The following is a 25097-nucleotide window of genomic DNA, read 5'->3' as shown; positions in this document are numbered from 1 at the left end:
TATATGTTTAAAAATAAGAAAGAATATGCGAAAATGCTTTTGAAGAAAGGTACTATCTAATATAGGTATTGAGATAAAAGTTGTTTGCTATTTCAGGTACATACCTTAATTTTATTAATATATACCATCAACTTATTGATTCAGTACTTTCAAGTTGTGATGGAAAATCCTGGCTGTCCCTAACTAGGATTCTAGCTAGCTAAAAAATTCTAACTTTGCCTCTGTATTAACTCTAGCAGTTCTTTGTACATTCTCTTTGACTTTGGCTTTGAGGATTCCTCTAGATAATTATGTTCTCAGATAAAAATGTTCTCAGACTGTCCCATGAAATCGCTCTTCAGTGTCTCAGGTGTTGCTGTAGGAGGGCTTAGAAGGGAAAATGGATCAGGCAGGCCTAATAGTCTAGGCTTGAGGTTTCCTAGTCTTCTCTTAATTAGACTGACTCATTTTCCTATGTGTTTTAAATATTAAGATACTATGTAAAATATTATGGGGAAAGGAAAATAAAGTGTTCTGCTATTAAAAAGAACTGAAAGCCAATGAAAATGTCATTTGTAGATGCTTCTGCTTGCACTTGGAGTCTGCAGATGGTTTACTGGGAAGAAGTAGGAACATTTGGAAAATACCTCTGCTCTTGACTGGGTTTGGTATTCTTTTCTCTGCCTTCACTGTAGCTCTTCTATCCTGGTATTCGAGGTTCCAACCATGGTTGCTTTAATCTGCCTTTCTCTCCTCCTTTAACATATGTTTATTTAGCAATTAACTGTGGGGGAAGGAGAAAGTGGGTAGAAGAAAGTATTTTCAACATTTTAAAATGAAAGAAATAATTGTTTATGGTTTGAAAAGTTACCAAGATTATTATTATTGAGTGATTATTTTGTGACATGTTTACCTAGAGAAATTGGGAAAAAGAAAGCTTTATATTTGTTTCTTGGTAGGAAGCAAGCAGCTGGAATAATTTGTTATAAAAGACCTGGGGAGGAGGTATAAAAACATGAAAGAACCAGCAGATAGCTTATAATATAGTTTTAGGAAGGATATATAGAAAGAAGGAGTGTCCAGATGAGGAGAACTCACTTCTGGAGTGTCTGTAGAGTATTGGAGGGAAATAGATAATTGCTTAAGTATTGTATACTTTTGGATGATACCTTTGATTCTGCAAGACTGACATAGGTCAACTGGAGAGGAGAGCATTGCCCCTGTTTGGTAGGTGGTTGTGGTCTGATTGGTGAAGTTAAACTCTAGAATGTCAAGGAGCTAGTTTGGTAACACAGTCAAGATTGAAATTGTAGTTCCTTGTCCTGCTTTCCACCTTTGGGGAGCAGGGATTTGTTCTTGCCACAATGTGTTTAGAGTATTATCCTTTTAAAAAGGGAAGGTATATTGTGTATTTCTGGATTTCTTAGAGAGCTCCTGATTGAGGGAGAATCTTATTTGAGAAGAACTGTTTTTTCCTTTGCTTATTCCTTGCATATACTTTGTTAATAACATACCTGAACACGTCCAAATGATCACTGCTTTCCCTATCTCTTCTATTCCTCTTTAGGCCTTTGAATCTTTCTTCCTTCATCCATTTGCTTCCCTAAATTCTGCTGCTTGCTGGCTCCGTAACAGTCAGTCTCAGGCCTGCTGTGTTAACCCTTTCCCACACACAAACTTTATATGCAAGGACAAAACACAGGTGTTCAGCATAAACCACATTGTTTATATACAGTTTAGGCACAGTGAGCCATTCTTGTTATTTAGGGAAAGTTTATCTCACTGTAGGGAACTGTTTACTAGTCATGGTTGCCAGATGTAAGCCTTGTAAGCAGGCCTTCCTAAGAGTAGCTATGCTGAACACCTGCTTTCCTTTTGGAAGTCTCGAATTTTGGTACTGCGAGGAAGAAGGTGCCCATGTGGCCAGCCCCCAGTAAAAACCCTGGACATCAAGTCTCTAATGAGCTTTCCTGGATGACTAGCACTTCACATGTGTTGTCACAACTCATTGCTAGAGAATTTATATGGGTTCTGAACAGATTCTTAAATCTGTATTTATATATGTATGTATGTATGTATTTTTTGTTTTGTTTTGTTTTTGAGATGGAGTTTTGCTCTTGTTGCCCAGGCTGGAGTGCAGTGGTGCTATCTTGGCTCACTGCAACCTCCGCCTCCTGGGTTCAAGCGATTCTCCTGCCTCAGCCTCCCGAGTAGCTAGGATTACAGACATGTGCCACCATACCTGACTAATTTTGATCCACCCGCTTCGGCTTCCCAAAGTGCTGGGATTACAGGCGTGAGCCACTGCGCCCAGCCCTATTTTTAATATTCTATTAGAGGAATAACACTTGAATTTTTTCCTAAATAATACCTCTGTGACTGATTTTCTGAGATATATTGACTAAATCTGTTTATTTTAGTTTTAAAAATGATTATATATCTTCTCAAGTTTTCAACTTTATAGATCAGATAGAGAAGACATAATCTCATAGATTCCTTTTATATTTATATTGGAGTACTTTTTTTCCACTGATGCTCCAGATCTCTAGATCTCATTTATTTTATTTATTTATTTTTATTTCTTTATTTTTGAGACAGAGTCTTGTTCTGTCACCAGGCTGGAGTGCAGTGGCACAATCTCGGCTCATTGCAATGTCTGCCTCCTTGGTTCAGGCAATTCTCGTGCCTTAGCCTCCCGAGTAGCTAGGATTACAGGCACATGCCACCACACCCAGCTAATTTTGTATTTTTAGTAGAGACAGGGTTTCACCATGTTGGCCAGGCTGGTCTCGAACTCCTGACCTCGTGATCCGCCTGCCTCAGCCTCCCAAAGGGCTGGGATTACAGGCGTGAGCCACTGCACCCAGCCAGATCTCGTTTTATTTGACCTTGGTCTCTTTGTTTTCTGGCTTAACGTTTAATAGTCAAGGCTGTATAGAGTATGACAAGTGTAGGTCTTTTCTACTTTGTTTTGAATATCTTTTTTGAGGCCTAGCATTTTATTGACTTTGTTAATGGTAAAAACACGTTTGTCTGCTTCACTTGGGAAAAATTCTGTAAGAACCTTTTAACCATTAAGTCATAACAAGTAATTTGGCATGTATTCCCCATTAGCTTTTTGACTGAAGGGAAATAAGAATTTTTAGTTTGTCTGGAGTAGAGGCTCGTAACCTTGTAACTTCTCATCAGAGTTTTTAATTTCATAAACCAACTGGAGTGAGGGAGTAGATTGGCTTCTTGTTGTAATTCTCTTCATGCAAGTCTGCCAACTTGTAAACTTCAGAGGCTGCCTTTCGTGTTGTATTTTGTGGAATGGTGCCTTCTGGAGTTTTTACAGTGCTGTGACCCACCTCAAAGACTAATTTATGATTGAGCAGGTATGGTTCTGAGACCTATTGGTGGTTCACAATGTATTATTTGGTAGGCTTGTTCTATTGGAGTATACTCTGGGAATGAGAAGAAGAAACTTATAATTTTTTCCATACCCTCGTCCACCAGTTCCTGTTCTTCCCTTCTAGGTCTTCTGAGTTTCTGCCATAGTATTCTTAACTGTTCAGAATGAGCAGAGTTCATATTCCCATGAGTCACTTAAAGTACTGTAAGTGCTACATACCAATTTCTATATTTGGAAATTTTAGAGTAGAATGGTAACGCTAATTTTGTTCCTTCTCTCAAATCTTCTTTGGAAGTATCTAAGCCAAGCTTCTTTTCTTTGGTCTGTAAATAACAGTAGACCCTTAGATCTCTGTAAGTATTCTCAGGCATATAAGCAAAGGAAACTTTTCTCCTACTTCCGTCTTATACCTTTAGGTAGCCTAGCTATTTCTAATCTGTAAAAGAGCATGGAAGAAAGAACAATAAGAAGATAGGGATTAAAATATCTGCATCTTTTTGTGTTTTAAGGGATATCTCTTTTTCATAACTATATTTGTTTACTGCCTTCTCAACCTAAAGATACATATTTGCAGTGAACTAAGAAGAGTATAGTCTCTGTTCTTAAGATTATGATCTGGTAGACAACAGATAGATGTATACAAAAAATTATGTAACAATATGAAAAGTATAGTAATAAAGGTATAGTTAAGTATTATGGTGGCACAGAGGAGAGATGAATCAGTTTTGATGGAGTAGAATAAGCTTCACAGAGAATGTGTTTGAGTAGCTTAAAAATCTTGAAGAATGAGTAAAAAAAGTTTTGAAGGATTTTGTCAGTAAATATGTATGTGAGAAGTTAAGGAAGGTGATTATGGAAGGTGATTAGTACATTTAAAGGGAATAACATATGCAAAAGAAGAGCATGTATGTTGCAGAAAGCAAATAGCATAAGTATCATATAGGGTACATGTGAAGGAGTGATGAGGTGAAACTAGTCTGTTAAGCTGAGGGACCTCCTAGGGCTACTAAAAATTTTTGGCTATTACCCCACTATTAGTAGAGAGCCATTAAATGTTTTTAGGTAAGAGTAACACTATTAAGAGTTTTACCTTAGAAAGATCCCTGAAAACAGGTTGGAGAGTTTGGTGAAAGTGGAATTGAGTATAGGAGGATTACTGCAATAGTTTAGGTGAGAATAGTGAATGCTTGAACTAAAGCAAATGAGATTAAAGAGGAAGGTACAGTTTGGACAAAGTTTTATAAAGTGGAATCTAGGAGATTTAGAGAGTGATTGGACATTGAGAGGCAGAAGAAAAGTTTTTTTTGTTTTCATTTTTGTTTTTTTTTTGAGATGGAGTCTCGCTCTGTCACCCAGAATGGAGTGCAGTGGTGCGTTCTCAGCTCACTGCAACCTCTGCCTCCCAGGTTCAAGCGATTCTTCTGCCTCAGCCTCCCAAGTAGCTGTAATTACAGGTGTCCACCACCATGCCTGGCTAATTTTTGTATTTTTAGTAGAGGCAAGGTTTCGCCATGTTGGTCAGGCTGGTCTTGAACTCGTGACCTCAGGTGTTCCGCCCGCCTCGGCCTCCGAAAGTGCTGGGATTACAGGTGTGAGCCACCGTGCCCGGCCAAGAAAAGTTTTAATATGACTCCCAGGTTTCTGATGTGGGTAACTAACTGAGTGGGCCATGAACTAAGGTCAGGACTATAAGAGGGAAGAACACAGAGATGTCTAGTAGGGATTTGAATAATGTGTCTGTAATTTAGCAGTGAGCTGTATGGTGAGAAATTATAGTCTTCATCATGTAAGAAATAATGGAGGCCATAGCTGCATCTTAAATCACTGACAGAATGTGTGGAGGGAGAAGATAAGAGGATCCCCGGAAGGAGTCTTGCGCAGAAAGCCAACAGTGAAGGGGTAGATGGAGGAGATGGCAGGAGCCCTTTATGTTCTGTGACAGTGGAGGTTATCACCATTGAGTTAACCATAGTTTTCTCTTTCAGGAATGGTAGTGCTATTGGCCTTCCAGTCCCACCTATCACAGCCTTAATCACCCCAGGTCCTGTTCGTCATTGCCAAATTCCTGACTTGCCTGTGGATGGGAGCCTACTCTTTGAATTCCTTTTTTTCATCTACCTGTTGGTTGCTCTTTTCATTCAGTACATCAACATTTATAAAACAGTGTGGTGGTATCCTTACAATCATCCTGCTTCTTGTACATCACTGGTAAGTCTTACTCAGCCTTTAAGTTCCTCATGTTAGTTACCCAAGAAACTACCTGGAAAGCCTTTCTGTAGAAATTGTTCTTCTTAGTAATTTTTCTTTTAATAAAATGTTTTTCTTCTAGACCACAGATTACTTTCAGAAATAAAATTTCATAAGATTGTTAAAATATAAGTACTACCAGAGGAAGTAAAAATGTAAATGAAAATGCAGAAAACATTTTAAGTAATTTATTATAATATCACAGAAAGGTTTTGGTATTTAGTTTTCTCTACACCATTTTAAATTTGTAAGTATAAGATGTCAGTGTTACTACACATTCTAACAACTCTACCCTTTTAATGGCTGAATTAGGATAATGGTAGCTTCTGTAACAAATAAACTCTGAGGCAGTTGTCCTGGTTGCCAGGAGTTCTTCCATGTGATCAATCAGGGAACCCAAGCTGATGGAGATTCTGTTGTCTTCCACCATGTGACCTCTAAGGTGGTTGTGACCCATCCCTGTCAGCCAGAAGGGGAAAGAGCTTAGGGCAATATAAAGGAGAGTTTCTTATGGGCCAGGCTTGCATCATTTCCACACATGTCCACTCCTAACTACAAGAGAAGCTAAATATAGTCCTTTAGCTGGGTACATAGTGAACTTAAATAAAATTGGGTTCTGTCACACAAGTGAAATTGAGAAATTGGCTGTCTTTGGTGAGGTACATAAAAATATATTGTAGATTTCTTCTGTTCTCTTTCCATTTATTAAGAGTACCATGATGGGCCACGTGCGGTGGCTCACGCCTGTAATCCCAGCACTTCCGGAGGCCGAGGCAGGCGGATCACGAAGTCAGGAGATCAAGACCTGGCTAACACGGTGAAACCCCGTCTCCACTAAAAATACAAAAAATTAACCGAGCATGGTGGCAGGTGCCTATAGTCCCAGCTACTTGGGAGGCTGAGGCAGGAGAATGGCGTGAACCTGGGAGGCGGAGCTTGCAGTCAGCCGAGATTGAGCCGTTGCACTCCAGCCTGGGCAACAGAGCGAGACTCCGTCTCAAAAAAAAAAGAGTACTGTGATAGTCTTGATGCAAAGAAGGTTCACCATAGATGGATATATAAAAAAATATTGGTAAGGCCTGGGCATGGTGGCTCATGCCTATAATCCCAGCACTTTGGGAGGCGAAGGCAGGAGGATTGCTTGAGCCTAGGAATTTGAGACCAGCCTAGGTGACATAGTGAGACTTTGTATAAAAAATAAACAAAATTAGCTGGGAGTGATAGTGCACACTTGTGGTCCTAGCTTCTGGGGAAGCTGAAGTGAGAGGATTGCCAGAGCCTGGGAGATAGAGACTGCAGTAAGCTACGATTGTGGCCACTGTACTCCAGCTTGGGTGACAGAATAAGACCCTGTCTCAAAAACAAAAAAAAGAAAAAGAAAAAGGAAAAAATAATAATAAAATTAAAAAATGTAAGTGTATGTATTGTTAAGGCTAGTCAGATGACTTGACAGATAGGTTGTTGGCAATGGCAGATTTGAATGGGTGATAGAGATATGCTCTAGGCGAAAGAAGTCTATTGTCTTCTTATATATGTGTTTGGGACTAATAAAGATTAGAAAGCCTTCCTAGCCTGGTGAACATAGAAAGGAAATGTGGGCCAAAATCCTTAAGAGAGTATGGAAAGAGAATAAAAATTTTTGTTTTAAATATTTGTATCATTTGGTTGTTCCTGGTATTAACTATTAAGAATTTTCTTGCTATATTGACCTTCTGTCTACTTAATATCATGTGATAAGAATGTCAGTTTCTGTATTGAAAAATTGCAATGATTTAGTGCCAATTTTTTTTTAATAGTCTTTCTTTCTTACCCGGATTATGAGCTTATTGAGTTTAGGAACTGTACTTCGTTCATCCTTTTTGGCCATGGTGTTTTAAAGAGAAGAAGTTGGATTAGATATTCTTTAAGGCCTTTTCCAGGTATATAGTTATATAAATAAATACTCACTGTCTTAACAGTGTCAATCAGTAACAAACACGCATTAAAATATTTAGTAGATTCTTCTTTTGTTTTTGAGATGGAGTCTTGCGCTGTCACCCAGGTTGGAGTGCAGTGGCGCAGTCTCAGCTCACTGCAAGCTCCGCCTCCCAGGTTTACCCCATTCTCCTGCCTCAGCCTCCCCAGTAGCTGGGACTATGGGACTACAGGCGCCTGCAACCGTGCCTGGCTACCTTTTTTTTTTTTTTTTGTATTTTTAATGGAGATGGGGTTTCACAGTGTTAGCCAGGATGCTCTCGATCTCCTGACCTTGTGATCCGCCCGCCTTATCCTCCCAAAGTGCTGGGATTATAGGTGTGAGCCACCGTGCCTGGCCAATATTTAGTAAATTCTTTACAAGTATTATCTCATTTATTCTTTATAAAAATGAGTAGGTACCATTATATGACTCCCATTTTATAAATGAATGTAAGACAAAATGGGTAGGTACCATTGTATGACTCCCATTTTATAAATGAATGTAAGACCTATAAACTGGTTCAAAAATCACATAGTGGCATAGTGAGTGCCCAAGTCCAGACCAGTCTACTGTGCTTTACTTCTTGTTTTAGTCCTGTATTTATTCCTTAAGTTCTTCTTGGGTAGTTCATTATAGAATTTCTATTTGATTTGACATTCCCCTGGAAACTTCTCATGTGTTGAATTTTCAGTGTCATCAAAGAGTTCTTTGCCCAGTCTAACATATCTGACTATAGCTCTTTAGAAAGTTACCTACAAATACTGCCTTGAAACAGAGGGAGCCAGTGTTCTTGTCATAATCAGGAACCTGCTGCTACAGCTGCTGACTCCAGAATTAATGCTTCCTTTGCTTTGACCCTTACCACCAAAAATGGATGCCTTTTGCTAGGCAATATAAAGGAGAGTTTCTTTTCCCCTAACTTCACTCACTTCTGAATTCAAGTTTTATATGATGCCTGTGGTTGACAGAACCGAAATCATATCTAGAGTCTGAGTTGCAAGAAAGTTTGGAAATGTCATTTTTAGCTTTCCAACCTCTGCAGTAGAGGAACGCACACTTAACGGAGGTTGTAGAGTAGATTTGCTCACTTATCTGATGCACATAATCTTTGCTAACACAAAGCTTAAAATTGGATTGTGAAGCCAAGAGTAACATGTGAAATAGCAAATATGAGTTTAGCCTGTGAATCTGAAAGGAGCCTGTATCAGTGAGTTGTTCAAAGATAGAATGGACTGCTGAAGATCAAGTTATTTCCCATCACTGAAGGTATTGAAGCGTGGAAGGTGGTTACCTGACCAGGAGGCTCTAGCAAGGACTTCTGTCCCAAATATGTGGTCTGTCTTTTAAGTTTTCTTCTATTATGAGTGTCTGGGTCAGACACTCAAAATAATTTTGTCAGATTTATATATTAGGTTTTTATTTTTCCATTCCAAGATCTTAATATCAAAAAGAAAATGTGGACACCTGAATATGTGAAGTATTCTAGCTGTCAACCAATTAACTGAATGTGTCTTAACCCTAAGAAACATAAAAGCTAGAAGTAGTAAATTATTCAGAATAGGAATAGAGGGCTCTGATTAATCAAATATTCTGGGTTACAAAGAGTTAATCATAACCACATTACCATTTTCATTGATTTGGTTATAACATGATTTGCTTAACGAAAAGATGTATTAGGCACTTAAATATTTTGATTTTTTTTTTTGAGACGGAGTTTCACTCTGTCACCAGGCTGGAGTGCAGTGGTATGACCTCTGCTCACTGCAACCTCCGACTCCCTGGTTCAGCAATTCTCCTGCCTCAGCCTCCCGAGTAGCTGGGATTACAGGCATGCGCCACCATGCCCAGCTAATTTTTGTATTTTTAGTAGAGGCAGGGTTTCACCGTATTGGCCAGGATGGTCTTGATCTCCTGACCTCGTGATCCGCCCTCCTTGGCCTCCCAGATTGCTGGAATTACAGGCGTGAGTCACTGCACCCGGCCAATGTTTTGATTTTTAAAAATGTCTTAGATGGACTGGTGATGCATTAATAAGACCCAGACATTAGCCAGGGGTTGAGTGAATCTGCGTGCATTATTTTGGAGGAGTAGGGTGAGCAGGGAGGAGTCCCAAAAATAGGAGGGGATAAATACTGTTAGAATCCATAATACTTAGAGAGGGAGGAAAGGAAATGATCTAAGGAGTGGCAAGCCACTCTGTTGACATTTGGCTGTTCTGTTTCTAAAATGTATACTCAATTTGGCCACTTCATTCCATCTCCATTGCTACTCACCCTGTTCAGTCTGTGATCATTTTTCACTTGAATTAAAAGCAAGAGCTTCTTAACTATCTTGCCTCACTATAGTAATTATCTTACTCCAGCCTTCTTGCTGCCTTTTAGACACACTGGGCTACATTTTCCTGTCTTAGGGCTTTTGTGATTGCCTTTTCTTTTGTCTGGGGCCCTTTGTCCCCAGAGCTTGAAATGCCAGGTGCCTTTTTGTCATTGAGCTCTCAGCCCAAATGCCATCCTCTCAGGGATACCTCCCTAACCACCAATTTAAATGGGCTCTGCACCTCCCTCCTTCTTAGTCATTATTTGTTACTGTTTTATTTCTTACAAGCAGTTTTAACTATTTAAAATGCTTTTGTTTGGGAGCTTGTTTATTGTCGTTACTTGCCCTGCTTCTCCAAACAAATTTATTGAAGATATGGGTTTAGCTGCCATAACAAGGTGACCAAAACAAAATAGAAACTTATTTCTCTATTTAATAAAAGTTTAGGTGGATGATATAACATCAGCATGGCGACTCTTTGTATATATTGCTCTTCCATCCCCGATATACTTCTTCCAAACCATGGTCCATGGTAGTTACTCCAACTCCAGTTATCATATCTGACCAGCAGGAAGGAGAAAGAAAAGAGAAAAGGGGACATCTCCTTTTAGAAGAGTATGGCTTAGAAGTTGTGCCTATTACTTTTTCACTCATCCCTTGGCTAAAAGTAGTTTTTGCAAGGGAGGCTGGAAAATAAACCTTTAGTTGGCTAGGAGTCAGTGCCTAGTTAAATTTTATGGTGATGCAGAAGGAATGAATAGTAATCTCTGCCATTTCCTTTCCCTCTCGCACTACAGTGGAAAGTAAGACAGGAGAGCAGGAACCTTGGCTGTCATCTTCCATGCTGTATCTTTAGTGTGAAGGAGAGTACCTGGCACATTGTGTATGCCATGTATAGATTTATTAAATTAAGTGAGAAATTTAACATTTCATTCTGGAAGGAATTGTGGAAACCTATAGACCTTTTGATCATCAAAATGAAAATACATCCTGATTTTGGTGGTTCCTGGGATATTGTTGCTAAAGACTTTTCATTTGCTTATTACCACAGTTATATATACAGATTTAGACCTAGAAGGAACTGTAGACAGCATCTAGGCAAATGCTATTATTTTATAGACGAGACCAAATGTAAGGCATACTTCTAAATCAAACTAGAGAGAAACACTAAATGAGTATAATTGATGTACCATCTACTACAGAGTTTAGTAGACGCCCAATTAGATTAACATAAGCTTGCATAAGAGACCAACAACAGAAACTTCTAAAGACTGTGAATCCCAACAGATCTATTAACTTTGAGACATTATAAATATAACATTTTATATAAATTATTCTTGCCATAATTCTGCAGGTTATAACTTGTTAACTCAAAGCTGCAATCTTTACCTTTTAGTACAGTAATACTTTTGAAAAGGGAGAGGAATACATTCCGGGTAGTTTAAAATAGTGTTTAAAAACTTAAAGCAATTTGTTGTGAAAGGAGAAGTAGAAGGTACATAGTCTGTTCAGGATCTCTCATATTCCCATAATCTGTAAGGGTATGGTGATCTAAGGAAGATCTTTTGAGGGATAAACCTCTATTCTTGTAGTAGTGCCAGCTGAATACACATCATATTTCTTTCTGATGTAGTTATTTAGTTATTTATTTCTGTTGTAGAATTTTCATCTCATTGATTATCATCTGGCAGCATTCATCACAGTGATGCTTGCGAGGAGGCTTGTATGGGCTCTCATCTCAGAGGTAACAGTTCATTCACTATATTCTATCACATGTAGATAGAGTTAGTTACTAGAATGGGTGCAGGTTGAAAATGTGACCAGTTCCAGTTTAATAAAACAGTAAATTACTTTACTCCCATGTGAGTTCTGCTAGTACTTTAAGAAAGGTTTCCCTGCAATGTAATTTTTTAAAATTCAAGTGTCAAAAACTGTTAGAAAATTCTTTTGTAGGGTCAGAGCTTATGTTCTGTTTCTGAGTTTTTCAGTACAATTTTAAAAATGTAAATAGTTTTATTAAAAATAGGATGAATGTCAGGTAACTATTAATATGAAGTATTATCTATACACATACAGTTGTACCTAAAACATTCAGTTCCAGATAATATTCACTTGATACTGTTTATATATACCATTTGAGAAGATTATTAGCAAGAAACATTTATTTGAGTTTCTTAGAATTTTTAAAAAGCAGTGACTGTCAGAATTTGTATGGGATTAATCTGAAGATTAGAATCTAAGTTTAGTGAGCAGAATGACAAAGAATGAGAATATTAAATGATCTTTTTAACATTAAAAGTTGTTGACAAAGCTAGCCATTGGTATCATTTTTCTTTTCTTTTGAGATGGAGTTTCGCTCTTATTGCCCAGGCGGGAGTGCAGTGGCATAGTCTCGGCTCACCACAACCTCCATCTCCTGGGTACAAGCGATTCTGCTGCCTCAGCCTTCCGAGTAGCTGGGATTACAGGCATGCACCAGCACGCCTGGCTAATTTTGTATTTTTAGTGGAGATGGAGTTTCTCCATGTTGGTCAGGCTGGTCTCGAACTTCCGACCTCAGGTGATCCACCTGCCTCAGCCTCCCAAAGTGCTGGGATTACAGGCATGAGGCACCGTGCCTGGCCTCATTTTTCATGTATTTGTAAATCCCAATGAGGAAGGGAAATGTGCTGTCTTAAAATACTGTTATCCTGTGCCCTGTGATTACAAAAACAAAAAATGTTAATTTGGCTGAAGTGGCTAATGATTTTAATCTTAGAATTTATAATTCAGTGTGAAATTTTAAATGAATAGTTATTATAATCACAAATAATTGAGAGTCAACTTGTTTTTCCCAAAACATATGTGGAAAGTCTGTGTTTGTAAGCTCTGATTTTCAGGAACCCTATTTCTGGAAGCAGAGTAATTGGAAATACTAAGTCAAGATCTGAAAACCATTTGAAGTTAACCAAAAAGCACGGGTAGTAGGATTGCTTGTTTTTCACAGTAGGAACGTCTGTTTATAATCTTTTCTTTCAGAGTTTTTATTTAGAGGATGAAAATAGAAACTCACTTTTCAGTATATTGCGAAAGTGTGTTCTTTCTTTAGAGGATCTCAATGGAATTTTATGTTTTCATTTGTTAAAATAGGAAATGATTTTGTTTCATCCCTTCAGTTACTTGGAAATGGCTGCTTGTACCTGTCTAGTTAGTATGCCCAGTTCGTGTGTAACCCTTCAAAACTGGGGTTTCTACCTTGTTGCTGCAAAGATTATAACTTAAATGGCCTAAAAGTAGTATAGCAGCTTTTGCATAGCCTTACTTGGAATAGGCTTGCAATTTTTTTTTTTTTTTTTGAGATGGAGACTCGCTCTGTCACCCAGGTTGAAGCGGGAGCGCAGTGGCGCCATCTCAGCTCATGCAACCTCTGCTTCCCAGGCTCAGGTGGTTCTCCTGCCTCAGCCTCCTGAGTAGCTGGGATTACAGGCACCCACCACCATACCCAGCTAATTTTTGTGTTTTTAAGTAGAGACAGGGTTTCACTATGTTGGCCAGGCTGGTCTCGAACTTCTGGTCTGAAGTGATCCACCCACCTTGGCCTCCCAAAGTGCTGGTATTACAGGTGTGAGCCACCGCGCCTGCCCAAGGCTTGCAGTTTTTAATGGAAACAGAATACTTAAGCTAAATTTAAACATGGTTTTATCAAAGTTATAATTCTGTAACTTAATGTTCATCAGGAAGGGAATGTTTAAATAATTTTGGTACATCTCCATAATAAAATAGCATACAGCCATTGAAAACATAAAGGTGTGTTTATGTATTGACCTCCAAGGTGTTAAGTGAAAAAAGCAAGGTGCAGAACAGTGTTTAAAATGAGACAGGAGTGGCCGGGTGCAGTGGCTCACGCCCCCGTAATCCCAGCACTTTGGGAGGCCGAGGCAGGCGGATCACAAGGTCAGGAGATCGAGACCATCCTGGCTAACACGGTTAAACTAAAAATACAAAAAATTAGCCGTGTGTGGTGGCGGGCGCCTGTAGTCCCAGCTACTCAGGAGGCTGAGTCAGGAGAATGGTATAAACCCAGGAGGCACAGCTTGAAGTGTGCCGAGATCGCGCCACTGCACTCCAGCCTGGGCAACAGAGCGAGACTCCATCTCAAAAAAAATAATAATAAATTAGGAGGAGGGAACAAAATATATTTGCTTATATGTGAATAAATTGTTTCCAGAAGGACATACAAACTAATAACAGTTGCACAGTTGGTGGCTAGGAGACAGGATCAGCAGGTGGGAAGCTTTTCACTACAAGCACTGTTACATGTTTTGTGTTTTGAGTGATGTGAATGTATTACCTATTCAAAAATTTAAAATAAGAGCTGTATAGTGATTTTCTTCCTAAAATATCTAAATTAGTTGGATAAAACCTATCATAAATCATCTTTCCTTCCTTCCATTAAAATATGTTTTCCTCCTTTTATTGCATATATCACAGAAAGGATCCCTACCCTGAGAAAGATCAATAATATTAAAGGAGAGGCTGCTGGTAATTAATTCATAAATGGAAATGCTATTCAGAGAGGATTACCTTTCCATGTAGGTAGAGTCTGTTTATTCACCTCCAGGCCAGCTCTGCCTGTTCACCTCCAGGCTAACTCTACTTATGTACTTGCTTCACAAGATTAGAAATAAATTTAGCTGTTCTTTTACCAACCTGAAGCAACTTTCTTTTTAAAAATTGTTTTTCTAAACAGGAAGGTAGTATATTTTATCGAAAAAAATCCTTGGAAAACACTAAAATATAAAGCAGGACATTTAAAAATTTCTCACAGTCTCATTATTGAAGACCACTTTTTTTGCAGGATGGAGGGCAGATGGAGTTTTGCTCTTGTTGCCCAGGCTGTAAATGGCATGATCTTGGCTCACTGCAACCTCCCCTTCCTGGGTTCAAGTGATTCTTCTGCCTCAGCCTCCCAAGTAGCTGAGATGACAGGCACCCACCACCATGCCCAGATAATTTTTGTATTTTTAGTAGAGACCGGGTTTCACCATGTTGGCCCAGCTAGTCTCAAATTCCTGACCTCAGGTGATCCACCTGCCTCTGCCTCCCAAAGTGCTGGGTTTACAGGTGTGAGCCACCTCGCCCCGTCAAAGACTGCATTTTGCTATATTTTCTTCTGATCTTCGTATGCATATGAAGATTTTATATTTACATTTATTTTAATATACTTGAGAATTATTTGTATACAGTTTCATATCCTGTACTTTAAAATTAACATAATGTTATGAATATTTTTCTGCCCTTCACCTAGCGAGCTCTTGCTTATCCTTTAGGTCTCAGCTTAAATATCATTTATTAACACTAGCTATCTCTAGAATAGGATCTCCTGTTGTTTACTTTCCATAGCAGCCTACTCTTCCTATAGCACTCATTACAATTATAAAAATGATTAGATATGAGTTTAATATTTGTTTTTCTTGGTTAGTCAGCTTCATCAACACAGGGGTTTTGTTTGTCTTGGTTACCACTGTGCCCCTAGGACCTGGTAAAGGGTCTGTTATATAGCACAGTGATTAGCAGCTTGGGCTCTGAAATAAGGCAAAATTAATCAACAAATCCAAGCTCTGTGCTCTGGTGACATTGGGCAGAAGCAGTGTTTTTTATTTCTAACCCTGAACTTTTGAGAAGGAGGTAATGGAGTAACTCCAATAGCTTAAGTAACTTTACTAAGCTTTGATATGTGAGGTAAATTGGTATGAAGGTATGTATCAGGGGAGTTACGTGAAGCTATGTGCCAGGCTATGGCTGAGAACAGCTTGAGCCATAGTTTGAGGCTTAAGCCGTTCATTATGGCATTTATTTAACTGCTTTTTTGCATTTTAAAGTAACTATATATTACATATATATGCTCTCTCTATATATAGTATTCAGTATACAGTATATTGCATATATGTTATAGGTACTCCATAATATGATCTGTAAACTAAGAAATGGATATGTAGGAGGAAACTGAAAAGCTCCTATCCCCTACCATGTACTGTTGACTCTAGATACTTTTTTTCTCCTTTCTGGTTTCCAACACTGCTTTCTTAGAGGTTATGGGGATCCTCCATTTTCCCGTACATTTTGCTCATTCTCTTCTCCCTAGTTAATTTGGAAAGAAAATGGCATTGCAGAGTAAGTTATGACAAGTACTTACTATAGTTAGTCGGTTTTAAAGATTTGCAATTGAAGAAGCATATTTGAATAGCTGTGATAAAAAGAATTGGAAGTGATTATGCATTATTTCCATGTTTGTAAAAGTTAAAAAAGAAACTTATTTATATAGGGATCTGTCAGAGAAGATTAGATTATTTTTTGAAACTTCACTCATTTATTAAACATTAATTCACCAAGCAGATTAGAGGTGAGGATTCAAAGAAAAATAAAAATATTGTTACTGCTGTTGAGGCCCTTATAGTTTAGTGGGAAGTAAGACAGATAAATTAGTGGCTCTCCATGTTTATGTACATAAAAAATCAGGCTGGGCACAGTCGCTCACGCCTGTAATCCCAGCACTTTGGGAGGTGGATGGATCATAAGGTCAGGAGTTCAAGACAATCCTGGTCAACATGGTAAAACCCTATCTCTACTAAAAATGCAAAAATTAGCTGGACGTGGTGGTGCATGCCTGTAATCCCAGCTACTCAGGAGGCTGAGGTAGGAGAATTGCTTGAACTCCGGAGGCGAAGGTTGCAGTGAGCCAAGATTGAGCCACTGCACTCTGGCCTGGGCGACGGCAACAGAATGAGACTTCGTCACAAAAAAAAAAATTAAAAAATAAATAAATAAATACATAAATAAATCACTGGTTAACTTGTTAAAATATAGGTTGCTTGACTTTATTCCTTATCCCTGGAGAGTGAAGTTGTTAGGAGTTTACATGTCCAATTAGTAGCCCAGGTCATTCTGATGGAACAAAATAATATGATTCATGGAACATACTTTGAGAAGTTTCAATGTAAACAAATTAGATGATATAATAAGACCTTAAAAGAGGTCTGTAGATGGCACTGTCGGGGTGCAAGAAGGAAACAGCTGTGCCTGGAGAAGTCTGAATTTTCAATTGTTATGAAGATAAAGTGGGATGGGGCAGTTTTTCTTTTATTTCATTTTTTAAAGACACATTTTAGCTTCCACTGAACCTATTAAGTTCTTACTTGAATCACACTACTTTTGAAGAAGATAATTTATAAAATGTTCCTTTCGGTTCTTCCGAACTTTCAGGCTACTAAGGCAGGTGCAGCATCAATGATTCACTACATGGTTCTGATATCAGCTCGCTTGGTACTACTCACTTTGTGTGGATGGGTACTTTGTTGGACCCTCGTCAATCTCTTTCGAAGCCATTCAGTCCTCAATCTCCTTTTCCTTGGCTACCCGTGAGTACTCCAGTTTTACCATTCATTAGTAAATCTTAAGAAATACTTTGGTCATGTAAACGATACTATAAAAGAGTGAAAAATGAAATTCTTCAAATATAAATGAAGCATTTGGAAAATTGGGAAATCCATGAGCATGGTGAACATATAATTTGTTTTCTAAACTGGAGTACAGCTGGGACAACAGGCATAAACCAGGACTACTCCTGGGGAACCTGAAATGTCGGGCTATCTTGCCAGTGGAGAATATTTTAATTACCTCTCTTCACCAAGTAAAGGCCCCTCTTGCTATCTATATTTGGGCAAACGGTAGTTAATTTTAGATGAATGCAGTGGTTTGAAAACCAGTCTTACCCTTGGTTGGTCATATTACTTTGATCTTCTGGTTCCTGTAACAAAAGCACAATAAGTAGTCCTCTGTTATCCATGGTTTTGATTTCTGAAGTTTCAGTTACCTGAGATCAACCAAGGTCCAGAAACATTAAATAGAAATTTCCAGAAATATATGACAAATTATGTTTTAAATAGCATGCTGTTCTGAGTAGTATGGCGAAATCTCTCGCCATCCCACTTTGTCCCACCAGGATGTGAATCATCTTGTTGTCCACCATGTCCATGCCGTGCATGCTACCTGCCAATTAGTTGATTAGTAGTGGCCTTGGTTGTTAGATGGACTGGCGTGGTGTCACAGGACTTGTGTTCACGTGACCTTTATTTTACTTAATATGGCTCCAAAGTGTAGTTATGCTCACAATTAGGGATGCCAAAGGAAAGCTGCAAAGTGCTTCCTTTAAGTGAAAAGGGAAAGTTCTTGACTTAATAAGGAAAGACGAAAAATCATGCTGAGGTTGCTAAGATTTATTGTAAGAATGAATCTTCTATCCATGAAATTGTAAACAGTATGTTGTTATAATTGTTCTATTTTATTATTAATCTCTTACTATACCTAATTTATAAGTTAAAACTTTATTGTATGTAAGTATATATAGTATAGGAAAAAACATAGTGTATGTAGGGTTTGGTACTATCCATGGTTTTAGGCATCCACTGGGGTGTTGGAATGTCTTCCTGCAGGTAAGAGGGTCTACTGTATGCCATATTCAAGTGCTGTAGACATGTATATGTATTAGGATTGTAACTAACATTTTATTACAAAAACTTTTAAACATTCAACAAGGTTGAAAGAATTTTACAGCTATCGCCAGTGTAATCCTCACCTAGATGATTCTGCCTATTAATGCTTTACTATAATTGTGTAATACTTACCTGTCCATCTCTCCATCCCTCTATCCATTAGTTCATCTTACTTTTGATGCATTTCAAAGTTAAATTTCAGACCTTAGTTTGCTTCCCTCTAAATACTTCAGCATGTATGTATCATTAACTAGAGCTCAATATTTGTTTACAACTTTTTTTTCTTTTGAAGTTAAATTCATATAAATAAAATTCCTGCCAGGCGTGGTGGCTCAAGCCTGTAATCCCAGCACTTTGGGAGGCCAAGGCAGGCAGATCACCTGAGGTTAGGAGTTTGAGACCAGCCAACATGGCGAAACCCCGTCTCTACTAAAAATAAAAAGATTAGCAGGGCCTGGTGGTGCGTGTCTGTAATCCCAGCTACTCAGGAGGCTGAGGCAGAAGAATCACCTGAACCCAGGAGATGGAGGTTGCAGTGAGCCGGGATTGTGCCATTGCACTCCAGACTGGGCGACAAGAGCAAGACTCTGTCTTAAATAAATAAATAAATGGGCGACAAGAGCAAGACTCTGTCTTAGATAGATAGATAGATAGATAGATAGATAGATAGATAGATAAATAAATAAATAAATATTAAATTAAATTAAATTCCCAAATCTTGTGTATATGGAGTTTTGATAAATGTGGACACACCTGTGTGACTTAATCCCCTATCAAGAGTTCAGAGCGTTATGCATACTCCACAAGATTCTATCATGCCACTTTCCCATCAAACCCCACCACTGTCCAGAGACAGTTGCTTTTTTTTTGAGACAGGATTTTGCTCTGTCATCCAGGCTGGAGTGCAGTGGAGCGATCTCAGCTCAGTGCAGCCTTGACCTCTCAGGCTCAAGCGATTCTCCCACCTCAGCCTCCCAAATAGCTGGGACTACATGTGCACACCACCATGCCCTGCTAATTTTTTAGGGTCTTTTTTTTTTGTTTTTTTTTTGTAGAGACAGGGTTTCACCATGTTGCCCAGGCTGAGGAGTAAGGTTTTTTTTTTCATTCCAGAGTCCTTGTCTTATTACTATATCAGTAGTTCTCAAAATGTAGTTTCTAGAACAGCAGCATCAGCATCACTTACAAATTTGTTAGAAATTCTCAGAATCTACCCCAAACCTACTGAAATAGAAACTGGAAAGTAGGATCTAGCAAGTTGTGTTTTAACAAGCCCTCAGGGTGATTCTGATGCATGCTCAAGTTTGAGAATTATTGCTTTGTATTATTTATGGTGCTGAAGTGTTAGCGTGAATTTATGTGGGTAATTACAAAGTATAAAATCAAGTCATAATCAGAGATTGTGCTAATAAAGATGACAGGAAGAGTCTTTCTATTGGTTATACTATGGTAGGTCTGATTACATTGTTTAAACAGTTATTTAAGTCACTCATCAACTGAATTCATTAATATTACCCTTGTTTTCTACAAATGAGTTATCACAAACATTTTTCATGACTGATTTCATATGAGGAATATATTTTACATCAATTGTTTCTATATTTATAGATTAATATTTCAGCTATTTGAGTTGAAAATAAATGTTTAGTCATTCTCCTTACTGGTTAAATGAGAAGATTAACCATATCTGATTTGAAAGGCTAATTATAGATATATTGAGGAACATTTTGGCCAAGTTTAAGAGGATTACCATCATCAAGATGGCTAGCGAACTTTTCTGTTTCAATTTAAGTATATCAAGAAACTTATTCTTAGAGGCTCTCCACACCCCTTAAAACAATGAAATAATTATGTAATTTAAATACATTTTAGTTTTAAACATACAGGCATACCTCAGAGATATTGTAAGTTCTGTTCCAGACTGCTGCAATAAAGCGAATATTGCAATAAAGCAAGTCATGTCAATTTTTTGATTTCCTAGTGCATATGAAAGTTTTGTGTTCACTATACTGTAGTCTATTTTATTTTATTTTATTTTTTGAGACAAGGTCTTGCTCTGTTGCCCAGGCTGGAGTACAGTGGTGCAATCACAGCTCACTGCAGCCTTGCCCTCCTGGGCTCAAGCAGTCCTAGGGGACTGGGACTGTAGGCGTGTGCTACCGTGCCTGGCTAATTTTTAGATTTTTTTGTAGAGATCGGGTCTCGTTTTGTTACCCAGGCTGGTCTTGAACTCCTAGCTTAAGATCCTCTTGCCTTGGCCTCCCAAAGTGCTGGGATTACAGAGGTGAGCCACCATGCCCAGCTTTATACTATCTGTATTCTATTAAGTGCACAATAGCATTATGTCTTTTAAAAGTACATATCTTAATTAAAAAATACATGATTGCTAAAAAATGCTGATGAGCATTTAAGCCTTCAATGAGTTGTAATCTTCTTGCTGGTAGAGTCTTGCCTCAGTGTTGATGGCTGCTGACTGATCAGGGTGGTGGTTGCTGAAGGTTGGGATGGCTTTGTCACTTTCTTAAAATAAGACAACACTGAAGTTTGCCACATCAGTTGATACTTCCTTTCATGAAACATACCTCCGTAGCATGTGATGTGTTTGATAGATGATATTTTACCCACAGTGGAACTTCTTTCAACATTGAAGTAATTTCTCTCAAACCCTGCTGCTGCTGTAACAACTGTTAAGTTTATGTAATATTCTAAATTCTTTGTTGTCATTTCAACAGTGTTCACAGCATCTTTACCAGAAATAGATTTTATCTCAAGAAACAACTTTCTTATCCGTAAGAAGCAGCTCCTCATCTGTTTAAGTTTGATCGTGAGAGAATGCAGCCACATCTTCAGGCTTCACTTTTTTTTTTTTCTAAACAGGGTCTCACTCTCGCCCAAGTTTGAGTGCAGTGGTATGATCACGGCTCACTGCAACATCCGTCCTGAGCTCAAGTGATCCTCCCACCTCAGCCTCTCACGTAGCTGGGACTACAGGTGCGTGCCATCACGCCTGGCTAATTTTTTTATTTTTATTTTTTTGTAGAGTTGGGGTTTTGCTATGTTGCCTAGGCTGGTGTCGAACTCCTAGGCTCAAGTGATCCAGCCTCCTTGGCTTCCCAAAGTGCTGGGATTATAGGCGTGAGCCACTGCACCCGGTCCAGGCTCCACTTCTATCTAGTTCTCTTGCTTTTTCTACTACATTTGCAGTTACTTTCTCCAGTGAGGTCTTGAACCTCTCGGTCATCCATGAGGGTAGGAACCAACTTCTTCCAGATTTGCTCCTGTTGATATTTTGACCTCCTCTCATAAATCACAGATGTTCTCAATGGCATTTAGCATGGTGAATTCTTTCCAGATGGTTTTCAATTTACTTTGCCCAGATCCATTGGAGGAATCTCTGTTTAATGCAGAAATATGTTTTGCCTTACAAAACGTATTTCTTAAATACTAAGATTTCAAAATCAGAATTACTTCTTGATCCATGGCTGCAGAATGGATGCTATGTTAACAGGCATAAAAACAATCTCCATCAGAGCCTTTGGTGACTAGGTGCATTGTCAGTGAGCAGTAAGTATTTTTTTTTGAGTTGGAGTCTCGCTCTGTTGCCCAGGCTGGAATGAAGTGGCATGATCTCAGCTCACTGCAACCTCTGCCTCCCAGGTTCAAGTGATTGTCCTGCCTCAGGCTCCCAAAGTGCTGGGATTATAGGCTTGAGCCACCACACCCAGCCGTACATAATATTTTTAAAGGTATCTTTTTTCTAAGCAGTAGGTTCAACAGTGAGTTTATTAGTAAACCATGCTGTAAACAGATGTGCTGTCATCCAGATTATGTTGTTCTATTTCTAGAGCATTGGCAGAGTAGATTTTGCATAATTCTTAAAGGTGGTAGGATGTGAACACTCGGAGGCCATTTAGGGTTATTAGTTGGCCTAATTTCAATATTCTTGTGTTTTAGGGAATAGGGAGGCCTGACGTGAGGGGGAGAGAGAGGGGATTGGCTCATTGATGGAGCAGTGAGAACACACTTTCATCCATTAAAGTTTGCTCTCTCATATGGGTGCAGTTTGTAGTGCCCCAAAACAATAACAATAGTAATATCAAAGATCACATTTCGCATAACAGATGTAATGGTAATGAAAAAGTTTGAAATGTTGGGAGAATTATCAAAATATGACAGACACAAAGTGAGCACTTTGGAAAATGGTACCCCCAGATATGCTTGATGCAGGGTTGCCACAAACCTTCAGTTTATAATAAATACAGTGTCTGGGAAGCGCAGTGAAGTGAAATGCAATAAAATGAGGTCTGCCTGTATTTGCCTTCTTTACTTTTAAGAAGTTGTATAATCTACCTTTTATCTAAACTTCAATTTAAAAATCGAAAGTGCGAGAAATTTAAAATACTAGATTACGACAGTAGCAACATATTTAATTTCCTGTTTATTCATAGGTTAAAATAAGAAAAAAGCCCTTTTTTGGCCTCTTTTTTTCACCCTTTGGTTCTCAAATAGTTTCCCATTAGGGTAAATTAGTCTAAAGTCTAACAATCGTGGTTCCTAAGTGTGTCTTGAATTGGTCCAGTGCTCTCCGTAGTTTTTACTATTGCATTATCAACCTTCTTCTGGTCTTCTGATAATCCATTCTTGTTCTCCTCCATTTCGTTTTTATTGTAGCTAGAATGATTTTCACAATGAGAAATTTAATGATGTTAGTAACCCTCTTTAAAATCCTTTAATGAATTACTTTATTTACCTTACAAAGCCCTCCATTGTAGAGCCCAGTATGGGGATAGGGCAGGTCACCTCACCCATAGAATGAGGGCCATGCAGTTATGTGGCAGTGAGACTACAAAGAAGGGTAAAGAATTGGGGCCATCATTGCAATCTACCACACACTCCAGCCTCTTATCCCCATCCCTACACCTACACATGCAGCTTGTGTTTTGGCAACATTGAACTTATGATGACCTGCTGTAGCCATCACAAATATGCACATATGAGAGTTTTCTGTCTAATACTTCTATCTCTGACTGGGTGTGGGGGCTCACACCTGTAGTCCCAGCACTTTGCAAGGCCCAGGCGGTAGGATCACTTGAGCTCAGGAGTTCAAGACCAGATTGAGCAACATAGGAAGACCCTGTTTATACCAAAAATTAAATAATTAGCTGCGTGTAGTGGCATGCGCCTGTAGTCCCAGCTACTTGGCAGGCTGAGGCAGGAGAATTGCCTGAGCCCAAGAAGTTGAGGCTTCAGTGAGCCATAATCTCGCTACTATACTCGTCTGGGTGACAGAGTAAGACCTTGTCTCAAAATAAATAAATAAATAAAAATTAGCATTAGGCTAGGTGTGGTGGCTCATGCCTGTAATCCCAGGACTTTGGGAGGCTGAGGCGGGCTGATCATGAGGTAAGGAGATTGAAAGCATCCTGGCTAACACGATGAAACCCCGTCTCTACTAAAAGAAATTTTTTTAAATTAGCTGGGCATGGTGGCAGGCGCCTTATAGTCCCAGCTACTCAGGAGGCGGAGGCAGGAGAATGGTGTGAAAAGGGAGGTGGAGCTTGCAGTGAGCCGAGATGGAACCACTGCACTTCAGCCTGGGTGACAGAGTGAGACTCCGTCTCAAAAACAAAAAAAAATTAGAATTAATACTTGTATCCCTTCCCACTCTTGTCTTCCCAAGGACACATTCACAGTGGATCCCAGGGCTAATGCTAAGAATGTTCTTAATTAGTTACAAGTAAAATCTGTTCTCCCTGTGTAGAAAACTATGGATAAGTGTCATTTGTTCAGTTTGTAATAAAATGTATAACTAAATATCTTTTTTTTTTTGAGAAGGAGTTTCGCTCTTGTTGCCCAGGCTAGAGTGCAGTGGTGTGATCTTGGCTCACTGCAACTTCCACCTCCAAGGTTCAAGTGATTCTCCTGCCTCAGCCTCTGAGTAGCTGGGATTACAGGCATGTGCCACCACACCCAGCTAATTTTTGTATTATTAGTAGAGACAGGGTTTCACCATGTTGACCAGGCTGGTCTTGAACTCCTGACCTCAGGTGACCCACTCGCCTTGGCCTCTCAAAGTGCTGGGATTATAGGCGTGAGGGACTGTGGCTGGCCCTAAATATCTTTTTATTTGCTATTTTTCATATCTGAATTTATGTCCGTAAAATGAGCATTTAATTTATAATACCTAGGTCACAATGTGGAAATTACTTAATGAGGACTTGAAGTATTTTAAAAACTTTTAAGGAACCAACAGTTGGAATACTATAAGAAGTTATCAAAAGTCTCAAAAATACTCACTTCTTTAACCAAGTAATTTTACTTTTAAAAATTCATTTGTACTTCTAGAATGACTCAGAAAGAAAACACCAAAACTGCCCCAAAGTTAAAAATAGAATAAATATCGTAAGATCTGTGGAGAAAAATAAGCAGGAAAGGAGAACTAGGGTCGCCTGTGGGAGTGGGATGAGTGATACAGTAGGGAGGCAGGAGGGCCCCCTACTAAGAAGGGGACATTTGAAGTGAAGAACAAGCTGTACTAAAATGACCAGATGTAAACACATGTGTTAGGAAAATCCTTATCACATTGTTATTTATAGTAGTGGAAAATAAGAAACAGCCTAAGTTTCCAACAAGAGAGAAATGGGTGAATTATGGTATCTCTATATGAGAATAC

At 38.8% G+C, this 25097-nt stretch overlaps 1 protein-coding gene across 8 annotated transcripts in view; it reads left to right on the top strand.

The window, feature by feature from the left end:
- Positions 1-25097, top strand: part of TMEM39A (transmembrane protein 39A) — a 37291-nt gene that overhangs the window by 2738 nt on the left and 9456 nt on the right. For 7 of the 8 annotated variants that reach the window (XM_023213964.3, XM_023214000.1, XM_023213936.1 and 4 more), the window contains exons 3-5: positions 5359-5581; positions 11554-11637; positions 17136-17290. In XM_023213964.3, the coding sequence (XP_023069732.1) occupies positions 5359-5581; positions 11554-11637; positions 17136-17290 (462 nt within the window). The remainder of the gene's footprint in view (positions 1-5358; positions 5582-11553; positions 11638-17135; positions 17291-25097) is intronic. The other variant, XM_023213992.1, reaches the window with a different exon arrangement.

Source organism: Piliocolobus tephrosceles, chromosome 2 (genome assembly GCF_002776525.5).
Source record: "Piliocolobus tephrosceles isolate RC106 chromosome 2, ASM277652v3, whole genome shotgun sequence".
Lineage (NCBI taxonomy): Eukaryota > Metazoa > Chordata > Mammalia > Primates > Cercopithecidae > Piliocolobus > Piliocolobus tephrosceles.
The sequence above is the reverse complement of the archived record's forward strand: the minus strand, read 5'-3'. Positions and strand labels throughout refer to the sequence as shown.